Genomic DNA, 17,800 nt, shown 5'->3' with positions numbered 1-17,800 from the left:
CTATACACGCGCGACATCGGCTGCACAAAACGCGCGCGTATACGCGGGGGGAGTATTAACATCCGGTCGCTGCCGGCAGCGCCGCTCGAGAATTTACGGCCGCGAATATACGCGCGTCGAGCGGCGGGCCGATTTTGTAAAACGAAATGTCTCGTTAGCGCTTTACAACGGTCTAAATTACGTCCGCGCGACGCTGCGCGCGGCAGCCGCGGATCTTAACGATCTTGTAACGCTCGACGTTTCAACGAGCCCGGACACACACGGTAGTCGTCGAGACGGAGACGCTGTATCCTCGGGATCAGCCTGCGCAAAATGAGAGGAGGGCAGAAGAATTACGACGCTCAGCTACTCTCGCGACGAGTCGCAGAATCAATGCGCCGTATACACTGCGTATAATACGTACGGCACAGATACGGCCGATGTAGACGCGTTATGAGGAATCGGTATTTCCATTTGCCTCTCTCCCGCGGGGCTCTCCCTCTCGTTCTCTCGTATGCGCGACGCCTTTATACGAATCATAATTTTTATTATCTCGGGGCTTCTTTTTGCCGGCTAATTGCAAAAACAAGCCGTCATTAAGGAGTGTTTTTCTCGGCTCTCGCGCTGTACACGCTCTCATCCGGATCTCGTGCTGCTCTCTTTGTGCGCCGTGTATGAGTCTCGAGTACGTGTAGCTGCAGCGCACCGAGAGAGGAGCGAACTTTTCCTTGCCTTATAAGCCGCGTTCTCAGCGGCGGTAAATGTTTTGCGAGCCTAATGAGGAAACGCTGTTTTGCGTATAAAGTTGTTCGAGCGGATAAACGTGGATTTACTGGTTTGAATTTCAAACTAATAACTCGGGCTGCTCGTAAATATCGGCCGCCGCGCGCAGCTCCCGCCGAATAGAAAAGGCATTTTAATTGCGAAAGTCACTTAGCCCGCGCTGGCCACTGAATCACCCGAACGATTATTTCACCCTCGACCAAACACCCGTGACACGCGTTAGGCGCAGCTGAAGATTGGGCATCATCATCGGCGAAGCTCGTTACGCCGCGGAGCAATGGCATAATATAATGCAAGCAGTGTATCTGTCAGACGCGAATTAACGCCGAAATATTTCACGCCTCTGCATCACGGCGCTGTAAAGCCGGAAGTACGCGTGTCTCCTCCCATCTTGAGGATCGATAAATTTTATCCTTGATTAACCGGCGCGCTCTCCCAGCTTACGCGAAATAACTCTCCGCTGTCCGCATCAAGATCTGCACTGTCTCTCTCTCTCTCTCTCTCTCTCTCTCTCTCTCTCTCTCTCTCTCTCTCTCTCTCTCTCTCTCTCTCTCTCTCTCTCTCTAAGAGTTGCTGATAATATCGCGTGATTTTCGAAGGTTCTCGTCAGCTGCTTTTCTGGCTGACCTTCTGCCCGATCTCTCCTTGCCGGCTTTCTCTGATCCGTTGGCTTCTGTTAACGATAAGCTGGTTGGTTTTCAGCAAGTTGCGTGCAGGACTCTAGACATCCATGCACCGTTTACCGCTAGAAAGCCTAATCGTAACGCTACCCCGTGGTTTACACCGGACCTTAAACGCCGATGTAAAGCCCGCGATCGGCTGTATAGTGCAGCAAAGCTTTCTAGAAAGCGGACTGCTATTATTCGCTACAAAACAGCTCGCATTGAGGTAAAACGTGCCATTCGAAGTGCACGCGAGGAGTATTTACTACATGGCTGCTCCGTGAGAACGAAGTGCTGGGGCTTTCTACGTCGTAATGGCTTAGTTTCAGCCAAAAGTAAATCACCTCTTCATTTTTTCGATAAAGATACCCTTGCGAAGTATTATTCTTCTGTCACTTGTGCCCATCTAGTATGCTCGTCCGATTCTTTACGTGCTATCCTTGATGGGCAGTATAATAGTTTAGGTTCCGCGTTTGAATTTAGGTTTAGAAATTTGGATTGCGTTGAGGTTGCGCAGTTTATGCGAGATTGCCTTTCCAAGGCCAAAGGTCGGAGTTGCGATGAGTTATCCCTATCATATTTTGAGCAAGTTATACCTCAGATTGCCCCATTTTTCACGGAAGTTTTTAACCTGTCGATTTCAAGCGGTGTCTATCCATCTATCTGGAAAAAGTCGGTCATTGTGCCGCTTAGTAAATGCTCGACACCCAGCTCCCCGGGCGATACTCGTCCAGTTGCGAATATTCCGCACTTTGTCAAGGTTTTCGATAAAATAATTACTGACCAAGTTATCGCATACCTCGAAGATAATAATCTTATTTCGTCGTACCAATCTGGGTTTCGTAGTAACTACAGCACGCAAACAGCGCTTCTGAATCTCACGGAAGATATCAGGCGAGGTGCGGATATGGGTCTGTTGACCCTGCTTCTTTTATTTGATTTCAGGCGTGCTTTCGACTCAATTGACCATGCTACTTTGCTTGACGCAATACTATAGTTCCACTCGTATCTGACTGGGCGTTCACAGGCAGTTGTTGGCCTCGATGGCACCCTTTCTGATTTTCTTCCTAATACGTCAGGTGTACCTCAAGGATCCTCTCCAGGACCTGTGATCTTTCTCATCTATATTAATGAGATTGTCTCAATACTTCGACACTGTAGTAAGTCGTGTATGCTGTTTATGTATATATATATATATATATATATATATATATATATATATATATATATATACAGTGCGCGCCTGGCGATATTGGCCGAGCTGTTGCATTCCTTAATGAGGATGCCAGCTGTATACTTAAATGGTCTCAGAATAATGGTCTCCTCTTGAAGGTTGCCAAAACGAAGGCTATAATTGTTGGATCAACCCAGCACCACATGCGTCTTGATCTGCAGCAAATTGAACCCATTGTCGTGGACGGAGTACCGATTCCTTTTGACGATTCCGTGAAAAACCTGGGCGTAATCCTTTCTAAAACTCTCTCTTGGAATGCTCATGTATCTCGCACCTACTCTAATGCGCATTTTGCTCTTTATCGCCTTAGGTTTAAGGGTTATTGTCTTCCTACTAGCTTAAAAACTCAACTAGTCAACGCTCTAGTTCTACCGTATATTGACTACGCTTGTCTTGTTTATATGGACCTTCCGGATTACCTTGCGATCAAATTACAAAGGCTGTGTAATTCTGCGGTACGCTTTATCTTTTTCCTTAGGAAAGACGCTGAGCTTGGCCCCTACTATGCCAAATTGGGCTGGCTATCACTTAACCATCGGCGCAATTATTATTTAGGTATTACGTTGTATAAGATTTTCGTTCATAAGCGGCCTGTTTATCTTGCTGATTTATTTGCGCTACCTAATGAGGACTTACGACGCTCGGTCAGAAATAATCCGTTTGCGTTTGTGATACCGACTGCTAGGACCGAGATGTTTCGCAATTCATTTACCGTGAAAGGTTTGCATTTCTGGGATTCTATCTCTACAACTATTAGGCTAAGCAAATCCTTGGGCGCATTCAAACAGCGCCTATATGTCTATTTATTAAGTCTACAGCAATGTTATGTGCATTATTAATATTTGATTAGGTTATAAGATGTTACTGCGAGCTTACTACTCAGTTTTCTTTGCTGCCTTTAATTGATGAGCTGTTTACTACTGGTTAAGAGAGATATTATTATTTTGTTTTTCCATTATTTTGTTTACGATTTGCAACTCTTTATTTTGTAATACATTAGCTTAAGTCTATTATTGTATGCCAAATATTAGCCACTGCTGTGCCATCGAAAAATTTGTTATAAGTTGCCATCTTTATTTGTATTTCTATTCCTGCTATGCTGTATTATTTGCACCTCGCCCTACGGCCTTTTGGTCACGGCGTTAATAAATCTGTTTATCTCTCTCTCTCTTTCTCTCTCTCTCTCTCTCTCTCTCTCTCTCTCTCTCTCTCTCTCTCTCTTTAAACGATAAACGCGTCCACTAGTCCCACTAAGCGGCTTCGTCTATTCCAAAGTTTCAGCGGCGGTTTGCCCGCGAGTGGAGATAAAGAGATACGAAGATGAAGTGAGCGAGATAAGCGAGGAGGAGGAGGAGGGGAAGGGGGAGGAAGAGTCCACTGAGCGCGCATGACTCTTCGTCGTGCGCCGGGAGCACTCGCCGAAATAAACGGCGCCGAGTGCTGCGCGCGAGAGGGCTAAAAAGCGAGAGCGAGTCGCGGAGTCGATAAATAACCTCTGGTTTATTAGCGCGGTATGCGGGACAAGGCAGAAGCGCTGCAGAAGAGCGAAAGTGGTTAAATTAGCGAGGGTATAAGTGCGTCCAGTTCTGTAAGCGCTCCTAATGCATTGTCGCGTCGATCCCAGCTTCAAACGCTCGTAGGAGTATCCCTTGTTTCCTTCGCTCAAATTGTCGCAGAGCGCGTATGCAAAGTCCGCGAGAAAATTGGCAACACAAATTTCGCCCAGACGACGACAACGCATGCCTCAGCGAGGTCTGCTCGCGCGATAAGCATCGACGATTTTTCAAGGAACCAAACGAGCTATAGCGCCGCGGAGAAATCGAAGAAAGCGACGCTCGACGCAGCGGACAAAGTATAACACTGCGGGAGAGAGACTGCGACAAGGGCCGCCGCGAAGCATATCTCACATGCAGATCGCGCGCTGCTGCTGCGAGCTCGTCGGCGATTTTCCGCGATGCAGCCCTATCTACTTGCGTTAACAAGCTGGCAGCAATTCTAACTAGTGTCCCGGGCCCTCCCCTGAGATGTATGCGACGGAAAATTACGACTGAGGGTTCCGCGAGATCGCGTACAGACAGCGAGCTTGCAACTAAGTCGAAAAACCTGCCCGACGCGTGCTTTCAAAGGCAGCAATGTAAAATTAGAACGCCGGCCCACCTTCGTCGCACGTTTATTATTCAAAGCATTAGCGACGGCGGCGCGGGAGCTTCGAGCCTTGTTTATTCGCGAATTATTTCATTTGTCTTCGCTCTAAGCGTTCGGCTGCTGCAGACCTGTGCGAGGGCATCGGCGACAGCAGCGCAGTGCGCGCGCGGTATTCTAATTAGAGCGGCTATTTCTAAGCCGTCTCGGCGCTTAGTCGAGCGTGGGCCAAAGGACGCGTGGACAAAGAGACAACGAGAAGAGAAGCGAAAACGAGCAAGAGCAACCGCCGGGATAGATAGAGAGGGAGAGACAGATCTAATTGCATTACGGAAACATGAGTTCTATTCTCTCTTTCTCTTCTCTCTTGCTCGCCGCTCGGTGCGCGCTGGCGGGTAAGGGATACGTTACGCACGAGAAATACGTACACGGACGAAAATTGCGCCCGAGTATGCCGGCGCGTAAACGATTCCAGCGGACAACAGCATTAAGCTCTTTTTAGTGCCTTCCCGCGCCTCTCCTCTCTGCACACATTCTGTGCATACGCGTGTACACTGTACGCGCGCGCCTTTAAGCCGCTTTCATTGCGTCAGCGCCTTTGTTATTACGCTCGGAAAAATTTCGAAAGTTCGCGCGTTTATGCATGATTTACTCTAGAGTGGCTCCTAGCGCAGCGCCGGGAACGCGCGAGCGTAAGGTGCAGCATGCTGTTTTTTTTTTGCGCGCGTGCGGGGTACCGGCACGATCTACGGGGAAATTTACATGCTCGCGTATATAATGAACCGCCACGCGAGGTTTCTTTTGATCGGGAGTATTTCGAGCGGGCGGAGAACTCGGAAGTCACAACACGTTTGAATAACTTTTCGAAAACAATGACGACGGATTTGGATCAAAGGCCCGGCGTTACGGTGTGATCAAGAAAAAGACGAGATGTACTTCTTTGCCGACACGAAAACGCGGGCACATAACAAGCCTGTATATACATCAAGCGACGTTGTGTGTTTGCGCGGAGCTCGTCGGGAAAAAAATGAAAACGTATATGTATAAAGAGGTGAGCACGAGTAAACGTATATACACCATAAACAAGTCGAAAAAATATATACACAGCTTTGATCGCATCTTCGAGATAGAGACTCGCACGCGCGCTCGAAAAAGGGAGATGAAGGAGAAAATACACGTCCTACGCTCAAACACGATCTTGGCACAAAGCGACACGATGTTAAAGAGATAAAGGCGCGAGCGGAACGCAAATCCGCAGCGGCTGCCCATGCAGCCCGCGGAGAAGGAGATAAGAGAGAGAGAGAGAGAGGCATAGAAGGAGGATGTTGACTCCGGTCCTCCTTAAAGTTGATTTGTGCTCAATTACCGTGCGTCAGTTCGCTCTCGCTTCCTACCCTCGCGCTCTCTTTATTTTAAAGCCGTCCCCCCTCTCTCTCTCCCTATTCGTCGTCGACGGCGGCGTCGCGACGATTTTATTTATACACGCGGCTCTCCGCCACCCGCGTTTCGCGAGTAGTCGCCGTCGTTAAAGCTCGTATGCGCAGGGGGACTCTCGAGAGGTTTCGGGCTTCTTCTCTCGTGGCGCGTCCGAGCGAAAAGAAGAGAACGACAAGGAGAGAAAGGCAAGAGGTGGATCCGGCAATTCATTCGGCGTTTTATAACCCGGCGCGAGCGTGGCGCTGGCATTATATTCTTTCCGTCTCTGCGCGGTGCACGCATCCGTCGCTGATTCAGGCGTTGCGGATTATTTCGATCTCTCCGATGCGCGCAGCTTAAAGTTAGCCGGCGGAGGATTACGCGTGCTTTCGAATGCGAAATCTCGGTTTGTTTAGTAGGGCAAACCTCGCGATGTGCTGGCGGCCTCATCGAGAGCGCGAGGAAATTTTACGATGAGAGATTCGAGTCGGAATCGACGGGGGAGATTAAGTATGCAATGGAGGAAAAACGCAAGAGATGGGGGAAATTCGGGTGTACCGGGCGCAGGTGTTACGAGAAAACATTCATCAAGATGAGATAAGATTGTAGGATCGGCTTTGAGGCGAGGAACAGACGCAGGGAGGGAGAGAGGAGAATTTCGACCCTCGACACCGAGAGGGGATTAACCTCGCAAAGACGCTTTCCACGGTCTTAACCCTTTCTCGATCAGGAGAGGATTAACGACGGGGTATGGGTTCCGGATTACCAAGTGGCCCGAACAACGCTCTTGACACGTTCGAGCTTCGGAGAAGAAAAAAGACTGCCTAACAAGGCTCTTAAAACTCCGTTGATTCCTCGGCGGTCGAAAAAGCCGAACGCGTGACCAGGATTAATTTTAAACTTCGCATCAAGTCGACTCACCTCGTACAACGAAAACGCAAACGTAATTAACATGTCACGGATGAAATGTTTTTCGCGTTTAATTGGCAATCGCCGGTCCGCAAAATATATGTATTGACCAAATGACCGTCATCGTCGTGAAAATACTCGAATATTTACGATTGGAATAAAACCGTCATTTAGCATAATCGTGATTTCAATTAAAAGTTTAATCATTTCGTGCGTAACATTCGGTAAACGCGAATAATCGATACGCGTTCTCGTTTCAAAATCTCGAACGAATCGCGTATGTACTTTCAGCGAAACTGTGGAGAAGAAAAGCAGCCGCCGCGCAGCGGAAGCTTGCGCAAAGGTGAGTTTATCAAGGGTATTCGCGTCTCCCGTCGTGCGCAGCTCGCTCGCCGCGGGCAGCAGTGGCGTGTTCCTCGGATTTACAGCGACAAAGTAACGATAACACGCGTTTTTCGGTTCGTAAAGCAATCGACCGGGAGAGAAACTAGGGAGCGGCTGTCGACAAAGTCGTCGGCCCAGATACGAAAATCGTAAAACCGCAGACGTAACGGCTACCGCGGCGCGCTCGCTCCCGAGAGCCAGAATCCGAGAGGCACTTATCCTCGCCGAGATTAGGTGCGTAAAACGCAATGGTTACGTTTACACGCTGTCGAGCCTACACGCGTACGGATATACCTATACGCAGTACGGTATCGTCTCTCGAGCCGTCTGGCCTCGCGTACATACGCCCACCCACCGGTCGACCAACTTCTTATTTATACTGCTGACACCTCGCATGACGTACTTTTTCAATACTCCGCATGCTTAGTATTGTTATTACTTCTCCCCGCTATATTGCAGGGCCGATCGCGCGCGTAATATGGGATGGCAATTTTTCACGGGAGAACAAGGTAATAACGTGGGCATGCGAGGGGAAACTCACCAGTTGTTGACTTGAAGAATCGTTAACCCCGTGTCCTGCGCCAACTGTTTCTTCTGGTCTTCCGATGGGTACGGATGCTGGAAAAAAGCAGAGAATACGACAATTAAAACGCAGCCTCATAAATTCGCGTAACTGTAGTTGAAAATAATAACGGCAGAGCTCTCTCGTTATTTTGCGCCGCGCGCGAATAATTCGATATGCGCTGCCGTGTGTATATAGCAGCGACGGCGGCGCACTATGCGCCGCGTGCCGCAGCTAGTTCTCCTCTTTGGCGAAGAGAGCATTACGCGTAGCCCGAGCGCACCTGCGAAATATTATTTATTGCTCGAGTGCAGAAAAAAAGGGGAGGGAGCCGTATACGCTGGAGCGGGCGGAAAAAAGAAGAGGAGGCAGGCGAGATAGGTTGGATGTGTGTTCGGCGGGTGCGCGACGCCGCGTTTTATCAGCGTTCGCATCTGCGCAAATGCGCTGCTGCGCGAGTCCTTGGCAGTGCGCTATACAGCGGTTCGAGCAACCCGCTGTATGGACTCCTTTCGGGGTCAGACTTTTCATCCTGTTCGTCAATGATACGGCGTGCCTCTTGCACGACGAAAAATTCGGGTTTTCGCCTTTTTCCTAGAACAATTCCCCGCATTGAGAACTGATTCGATACACCGTGATTCGGCCCCTCGAGCCCAACAAAGGCCGCATTGGAATTTCAGAACGGAAATTCCTTCGGCTTACGGCACATAACGAAACAAGAGAAAACGTCTGCCGACGACAAAGTAACGCAACGGCGGCGCGCATGCCTTCTGTTTATTATTAAAAATGAAAAAAAGCAACGCATCAGCGACAAAAGCGGCGGCGAAAAAATACGCGGCGCAGCTTTTGAAAAATGCGCGGTAGTTGCAGGAGAAAGAAAGAATTTCGCGCGCACAATGGCAACGCGGCGGCACCGAGCGTAAATAAAGTGTACAAAAAACGAGCCTCGCTGGCGGACGCACTGCAGTGGCTGTATGCTAGCTACCTATATGCACCTACTCTCGGCTCGTACATAAAAGCCCCGCCGCTGCTGCGTGTATGCTCGAACCGCGTCATATTTTTGCATAATTAGCACGCGGCGATCGCGGTATTACGTTGCCGCGAAAACTTTTTGTGCAGCGCGCAGTGTGTGCAAGTTGAGAGAGTAGGCTCGTGCGGTATTTTCGGAAACCGCGACTCTCGCGCTTCTCCTCCCCTCGATCGGTATATCATGTTTCTTGGAGGCGAGCCACGACGGGGAGAGAGAGATGCGCGCGGGAAAGGAGGGAAAAAGCACCGAGCGTCATTGGGCTTTTACGCGCGGTGTTGTGTGCGTATACCTGTGTCGCGTAGGTGTGTACACAGGACCGGTGGATAGGAAATTCTTATCCTTATCAAACCGACGACGACGGCGTCAGCGATACACCTCTCGTTTACGCGACGGAAGAAGGAGCCGCTCGGTCTCGCCCGTTTTTGAAAATCGAACGTCTAGAACGGATGATTGAAAATAAGCAGGCGAGGAAGACGGTATATAAATCAGAAGCAGCAGGTGCGCGAAACAACGCAGACGCAATGCGGCCGAATTAGCGGAGATAGCAGAGTTGGTTGTCCCAGGCTCACCAGCTGTACAAGAGAGGAACGCAGTGAATTACAGAACGGAGAATATCGTCTATCATTCTCTCGAAGCTCCTCGGCGCTTCTCCAGGCCGCCGAGCGTTGGTATATGCATAAAACAATCAAGATAATTGTCGAAGCTTCCTGGGGACTCGAGCAGGCCACCCTTCCACTGCATCCGAGGCTCTCGCCCCGCACGTGCAAGACGAAGGGCGAGAGCAGCAGTAGCACGAGCTATCCAATTACATTGAAAACAATAGTCTTAAGTGCTGCCAGCGGCGACGGCGGCCCGCTCTGGACTACCCTCGCGCCCGGCCGCCCTAGACTTTCTCGCTGATGGTTTTCCGCGGAGGGTGGGACTCGGCTCGCGCGACGACTGTCCTCTACTTCTCCCTCCCTCTCTCTGACTCTCTTGCTCTTCCGACAGTGGACCACGCCGATGTGCTGGAAGTGCGCAAAATCATCGCGCACGAGTTGCTTCGCTCTTTGTTCAGTCGCGCAGGGTAGTGCTTGCTTGGGGATTGCGATTAGAGGACAGCGCTGCGGCTCCAGGTGATACTAATAAAGCAGAGTAACCTATTCTTTTTCGTTTTCCAACGCGCTACTTCGGCTAACAGTATACAGAGAAATTTCGTTTCAACGAACCGCTTGCAGCTAAGTAGGCGAGGATATAAATAAAGCATCCTATATACTGATTCAATGTTTTCCGGGAAACGATTACCCGGGTAGAAGCTCTAACGAAGTTTCACATTCGGTTCGGCGTGCGTTAGGCAGAGTAAGATTCAATTCCGACCAAACTTTATTCGTTCTTTATGGATCGACGTCGTTCCCGGCAGATGACTCGGTTAGAGAAAGACTCGAGGGTTGCCTTCGCCGTAACTGAATTAACCCATTCGAAGGGTCGGGATCGGGATCGGGATCTCTATACGCTCTCTCTCTCTCTCTCTCTCTCTCTCTCTCTCTCTCTCTCTCTCTCTCTCTCTCTCTCACTCACTCGTTCTCGGCCAAACAAGCGATAAAATGAGAATGAACACTAAAAGACAATATGAAAACCATTTGGGCCTTTTGCCTTTCTTCGCCGAGCTTCGAGATAGTGGGATGAGGCGAGGGGGGACGAAGAGCGGCTCGGAAACGAGCTGTAATTGTTTTCACAACGTAACACCCAGCCGCCGCATGTGAAAAATTCCAGGTTCGACGACCGATCGTCGACTCAACAATCGGTCGAGAAGGAAAAAGGCAATCGTTCATAAGCGCTCTCAGCGAAATCTCGAAAAAGACTCCATTAGGAAGATCGAGCTGTTCCCGCCCCCGCGCGTCAATCTCGCGGAAATAAGCATTTCCATTCAAATGGGATTCGACATCGAGAAAAGCGAACGCTATGTCATTACATCGACCTCGGGCGACAATTTGCGTCGCGTGTGCCGCGGCTGCTGCGTCAGGTCGAGCCGCGGGACCGCCTCTCTCTCTCTCTCTCTCTCTCTCTCTCTCTCTCTCTCTCTCTCTCTCTCTGTGTACTTTGACGGGGGCGTGGTGGTGCCAGTGTCTCCCCAGACGTGATCCTGCCATTTTCGAAGGCGACTCGCTCGCTCTATCTCGCTCTCTGTCTTTCTCCGACTGCATGTGCTCTTCCCGAATGACACGTCGATGACGACCTGACTGCTGACTCCGGCTAACGAGCGAGGCGTGGGATCGAGCGGAGATCGCGCCTCGTCATCACCGGGATTCTCGGAGGTGGAGGAGCGCCGCAGCCGTCGCCGCCGCTGCGTGACGCTTTGGACGTCGGGGAGAACGAGTTAACGCTAACGCGGACAGTTTTGCTGCTACCACTACGTGCCGGATTCGATTTATTTTTGATGCTTCGATGGATGAAACTGAACCCGATGCTGCTAATGGGCATCGTTAATCTAATAGGAGTAAAAACTTTGCGGTGTTAGCCGCTTATGATACGCTTGGTTGAATATTTTTATAGCAGCTGGGGAGCTATAAAAGAGAGAGAGAGAGAGAGAGAGAGAGAGAGAGAGAGAGAGAGAGAGAGAGAGAGAGAGATTATATATAACCAGAAACGTCGGCGCGTCAGTTAGACTCAATGTCTTCATTTCGTCTGCCGCTACTCTCGCCCCCTTTGCGGGATATTAGGTGCAGGTATTTTCGCGAAGAGGGCATAAACTCGTTACCTCTCTCCGCCTCGGGGGTTATTCAATTTCGGCGTTAAAATCCTCTAATGTGCCGTTATTGCCAGACGCCAACGCGTCGTCGTCGTCGTCGGGACGATAATGGCCGCTACTGTTGAAAACTCCTTCTTTCAGCTGGCAGCACTTGATCTTTAAAGAAAGCAGCAGCGTCACCGACGGGGAAATATTAACGGCCGCGCGAAGCCCGCTCGACTAGAAGCCATTTATTTACATCGTAAAAATTTTTCGGCGTATCGAGCCTTCCACGATAAGACAATATAGCGGCGGCGCTTGTGCTCCCCGACGCGACTGTGTGAACGTGTAATAAATTCCATCTCGTCATATGGAGATACGCTTTGCGCAAGAGACAAATCAATAGCTAAACTCTCGCGCGCTTGTTTCTCACGGTTGGCCCGGAGAGAGGATTAAAAAAAGACGCGCGCGCGCGGCCCGTGTAATTACGCGGAAAAGCACAATGGAATGCCTGGAGGCACGCGCGCCCAGCGCAGATTATATGTACGTGAGCGCCTCGCGAGAGCTCTTTCGATACACAAGAGATAGCCCGCGATAAGCCGATAGTTCACGGCGAGGTATGCTGAGTCGTCCGAGGAACCTCGGACTATACGTCGAGATTACGCATCATCTCGCGGGTTTTGCCCAGTCATCATCGCGGGCCAGCCAAACGCGGCCCCGGTTCCTCCGGAATCCATGTGCCTCTCTCACCCCCCTGACGCACTTGACTGGCGAGATGCAGATCTTGCGGGCGCAATGTACTCGGGATAAACAAGAGAGATCGCTTTATTCCCAAGGCAGATAGCGCGGCGGCTCGTGAATGACGGACTGTTTGGTTATGCGCGTTCCATTGAAGCGACGAGAGAGCATAACGGACATTTTTCAATGCGGGAGGAGAGGCGTATCCGATCGATATTATACGACGAAGCCGCGCGCTTTTCGACGATTCCGACGATTCAATTCGGAACGCGCCGATGATCCTAATATGACGTCGGGAATTAATCGCCGCACGAATCTTCGGGGCGGCGAAGTCACAAGCCTCGTTAGAGCGCCCCACTGGTGGCGCGCAACTTGGCCGTCGAAAATTGAGCGGGGGCCGACGCGATAACACCCGCAAGGACTATCGGAGAATATCGGCAATTCTAAGGGCGCTGCGAGCGGGCGTGGCCGGTCCTACGGTGACACGAGCCGGCGTGCACGTATAGCGGCACCTCGATCACGTCTCGGCGCGAAGGCCTGTCATTATCACGCGAGCGCCTACGGCCGGGCTCGTAAATAGCCGAATTGCCTGGTCGGCGCCGGCGTCGTCGGCGCAACCAGCAGCGCGGGAGCGTTACACGAGGACATCTCCTCGTCACATTTCTCGCGCGCCCCGGCGACGAGAGCAGCCGTGTGAGAGCCACACCTCCCTCATTGTTTCCGGACACGGCCGAGGACAACGTCCTGGAGAGACCAATCCACTCGACCTCATCCTCTATACACCGTCTCTCCCTTCGTCCAATAATGCCAAGGTTCAATCTACACCTCGGACTCGCTGCTGCCTCTGTCTCCGTCGGACTTGCACGAGCGCTGACCTCGGGCGCTCGCGCGCGCGCGCGGAGTCGTGCACTTACGTGCTGGCTCGCTTTGTCTGCTCGCCTATCTCTTTCCATCTGTTTCGCGTACCCTCTATCCTCGGCTTGGATCTGCCTTTGTCTGCCAATTTCATTGATTAGATCACTAGCTCGGGCTTATCGGGGCCAGAAAGAGAACCCCTTCCCTCCCGATGCGCACGCGACTGATTGTGCGCCGCACTAATGAAACGACTAAAGGTTACGCGCGCGAGCCTAATCCTCGGCCACTTCTGTGTACGAGATAGAAATTGGAGAGCATCGCTGCTGCGCAGAAGGACGACGACGACGACGACGACAAGATAAAACGCTCGTTCGCTCGTTCGTGCGCGCTGGACGCGACGAGCAGTAGAACGAAGGCTTTGATTAGTTCTCGAGGCCGCACCTCCCGCCGCCGAGGCTGGCCGTTCCACCGCAATATCGCGCGAATTCGTCTTTGCTCGCAATCCTACGTCGGAGTTAAAGGCCGATGCGAGTATAAATTTTAAAAACAGAGTACAACAACCCGGCGCGTCCACTTTCGAAAATTGAAGCAGCTGATAAAACACCATCTCCCGCGAGAGAGCCTCGCTCGTTAAAGATGGCCGCGCGCGCATCATGCACGGCGAGTAATCATCGAGCATCGTCACGATTTTCCGTGATCGTCGGCCGCGGCTGCGCAGCATCTCTCGCTGAAATTCGGGGCTGCCGCACGAGAGCCCGAGGGAAACAGCCACTCTACTCGGCACACACAGCGGGGATAATTATAACGTTCGTGCATTTAGATACGGGGCGGATGGGCAAACCCCCTCCGCTTCCACCTCCCCGGCTCGTGCACGCGCGCCGGCTCTCTTTCTCGGTGCATAGCAGCCTCGAGCTGCACGCTGCTCGCCGAGCGTCGATTCGCCGTTCTGCCCGATGGCTGAGGCCCCCCTTCCAGCGCGGGCCGCTCACGTGCTCTCACGCGCCGGAACCCGGCAATCATCCCCAGTCAGTCTTTCAGTCAGTTCCTGTTGCTATTTAATTATCCATTTAAAGCGTATAATTTTCTGCGCCGATCGCTGCTTGACCGCCTCTAACTTTCGCCGCGGGTTGCGGCGCTCTTTATTTCTCTATCCCGTTCGCGCTGCACACTGGTCCCGGGCCCAAGACACCAAAATGTGCGAAAGCGTGGGAGTGTCGAGGCCGGCTGCCGCAAATTCGTTTCCGAAAATGGGGAGACGATCGCGACGGCTCCGTCTTATGCATACAGATTTTTGAAATCAGGCGCTTCAAACTGGGCCGCGAGCTTCATATACGTAGGAGATGGCTGTTAGTCGGATATTGGCTACGGCGTGTCGGGCTCTTCCCTTGCAGTCAGCCAATTTTTCCCCCCTTTTCTCCGCAATCATGCGTGCCCGGGAGACTGTAGCGGTCCCCCATATACGAAAACCCGTTTAGTGTCAATTTATTCGGGATTCCCGAGATTCCCGTGGCTTTGCGCGATCAGCCCACTCTCTCTCTCTCTCTCTCTCTCTCTCTCTCTCTCCCGGCCGTTTGCATAATATTGTATTTATTTCGTCTTGTAACCCACTCGGCGGCGCTTTCCTCTCGGTGCGCGGCCCGGGGGCAGAGCGAGACAGAGAGAAAGAGAAAGAGAGAGAGAGAGAGAGAGAGAGAGAGAGAGAGAGAGAGAGAGAGAGAGAAGAGAGGCTTTAGGTGGCGCGGTCATAAGCCGCTGCCGCTGCCGGCCCGAAATGGGCTCTATATGCGCGAGTTACAAGGGGGATATCCCGAGAGCGAGGCGTGCCCGTTTGCGACGAGCAATTTGGATCCGGCACGTTATTGGACGTAAGCGCGAGCGAGCCTGGTCGAGAGCAGGCAAACTTTCTTTCCTCTTTCTGCTTCTTGCTTTTTGCTCCCCAAGTTCCTTCGTTCCAAGTGATTTTTATTTTTTCACAAATTTGCTTGGATTTTTCCACTTAAATATTGCATATAACTGTCTGCTACTACTGATTTATACGTCGCTCGTGTTGTGCGCGACACATTTCAATCGCGAATGAATAATGTAAATCTCTTGCTCTGAATATTTTGGACCGAATCAATAATAGCCGCGCAGCCACGGAATTAATAGTTTGTAAAAGAGCCTTTAATTATCGATCGGCTAAACTTGATTTATTAGGCGAGAAATTACTGAAACGATCCATTAAGATTCCTGCTGTATCAATATTGTGTCTGCGTTGAGACAAGCGTGTACACGAGGCGACTTTTAAGCTAATGCGCAATCTTATCTCCGAGTCTATTTCCCGTTTCCGCCGATAAGCGCGCAGCCGCTGCCAATTTTTCAAAATCAGCCGAACTTTTCCTCGAACAGCTGAGAATTATTATGACCGCACGCGTGAAAACATCCTCCGGATAATAAAAGCTCGCGATCGTAACAATTCTCGCGAAAGCTTCAACTCCTGATGTTCGAACAACGAGTATCACGCTGACTGTAATGAAGAAACGAGGGAGATGGGGACATGGCAAAAAAATCAGTGGCGGCGCGCGGTGGAGTCGCCGCAGGCAATATAACTGCGCGTTGAACGGGCGTGGTATCAGCGGATAGCGATAATAAAATACAATATTCGTAATGAGCACGTCAATCAGCTGAGTCGCGGGATGCCGATATCCGGCCTGAGCGTTATTGTATGCGAAAGAGTTTGAGTGATTGACGCAAGCGCGAGCGCGAGCGCCTGCATAGAATGCAACAGCTGCTGCTCCAGTCGCCGGAATCATATTGGTTCGCCGCACCGGAGTCATTGCTCTACATCCGTTACGGAACAGCTGTAATTGAAATTTCGAACATCCCAAGACTCGTCGACGACCACTATTTTTTCCTGGAAAATTTAGCACTTCTGAGTAGTCAAAGAGATACGGGCAATAGTCTATGGTTATCCAACGCCTGTTATATTCCTGCGGCGCGATCCCCGTGGGCCTCTGCTCCGAACAATTGATCTGTCAGACCGGCGAGCGTAGAGCGCGCCAGGAGCGCACCTGTTCATCCGCACGCGCGATCTCCGGGTTAGCGCCGGAATATAACTGCTAGACAGGCGGACAGGTGACTGTCAGTGCCTACGGCCTAGTACTCGTGCGGCGCCCTATGAGTCGGACGACCACCGCTTCGGAGACCATTTATGAGGCATTACTGAAATGTTTGCCCAGGAATTGCCGATATGCTCAACCCTTTACGCGCAGCGCTCTCTTGAAAAATTCATCCGAAATTAAAGCGCCCACGAGTCGCTACACGAATAATGTCGAAATGAAATAAAAAAGCTTCTCGCGGAGCACATTCGTGCGCGTGTAAAAAGTATCTGCTCACCCGCACGTCGCTATCGGTTAAACGCCGTTGCTGCTGCCTCGGCAGATAATGCCGCGTTAAATCGATTTCGCGCATCCGAAAAAATGACGCGTCATCGGATTTTAAAAGCCCGGGGAAACGCTGCCCGACGCTCCGTGATTTTCATCGCTGTAATAATGCGCTGCCTATCGATGTTTCCGATGCCGGGATACGCGCGCACACGTTTCACATGCACGGCGTATCGGAGGCCCCCGGCGTGACCCGAGTGGACGGGGGGATGCACGCTTTTATCATAGCAATTTCGCGCGGTGCACAGAGCCAACGCCGCCGCTCAGCAGCAGCGCGCACTGGGAGATTACAAATGCACTTTTCCGATTTATGCGCCGTTTACGTGCCAATAAATATTTTTTGACTAATGAACTTAATTCGCTGTATCTGGCGCGCCGTGCTTTCCCGCGCTCAGGAAAATAATAAAAGCGTGATTAATATACGCGCCTGGCTGCGGATCAGCGGACCGCTCAATAAAGTGCAACTATTCTATTTTTATCGCCAGGGAAGGCTTCGCTGCTATTTTTTCTATTTTTCCTTTTTCGCAAATGGACATTCAGCTTATATCTGGTACTAGCATGAAATCATACGAATTTTCTCCATCATGCACACTTGATCCCTCGTCAACGACGGACAACAAGACTACACGCTCCTCGAGATCATGATTGCGAGGTGCATCGTTGGAGCTGAAGAAATTTTCTCAGCAGCGCAGGGAGGCCTGAACGAAGAAAAACGAAAGGCAAAGTCGAAGATCCGCGAATATCCGCTCTACACGCTAAACAATATAAATTACAAGTCGAGCGGCGCGCGCTTGGAATCGTTGTTTTTCGCGACTCTCCCTCCGGTCAGCTCACGTGTGCGCGAGCGAGTGTTTATAGGCGCCGCTCGAGCGAGCTGCAAGTGCATTGTCGGCGGCGCAGCAACAAGAGAGAGAGATGCCGCGAGCAAGTCGTGCCGACGTGTGCGTGCAGCGCAAGAAGTGGAATTCTCATTCACC

General features: G+C 51.2%; 1 protein-coding gene across 5 annotated transcripts in view; it reads right to left on the bottom strand.

Moving 5' to 3' along the window:
• The window catches only part of LOC100117144 (homeobox protein homothorax), a 326,708-nt gene that overhangs the window by 76,733 nt on the left and 232,175 nt on the right, over nucleotides 1-17,800 (bottom strand). For all 5 annotated transcript variants that reach the window (XM_031929885.1, XM_031929884.1, XM_031929888.1 and 2 more), the window contains one exon: nucleotides 8,051-8,127. In XM_031929885.1, the coding sequence (XP_031785745.1) occupies nucleotides 8,051-8,127 (77 nt within the window). The remainder of the gene's footprint in view (nucleotides 1-8,050; nucleotides 8,128-17,800) is intronic.

Source organism: Nasonia vitripennis, chromosome 4 (assembly GCF_009193385.2).
Source record: "Nasonia vitripennis strain AsymCx chromosome 4, Nvit_psr_1.1, whole genome shotgun sequence".
Taxonomy (NCBI): Eukaryota; Metazoa; Arthropoda; class Insecta; order Hymenoptera; family Pteromalidae; genus Nasonia; species Nasonia vitripennis.
Note: the sequence above shows the minus strand (reverse complement) of the source record. Positions and strands in the feature narration are given on the sequence as shown.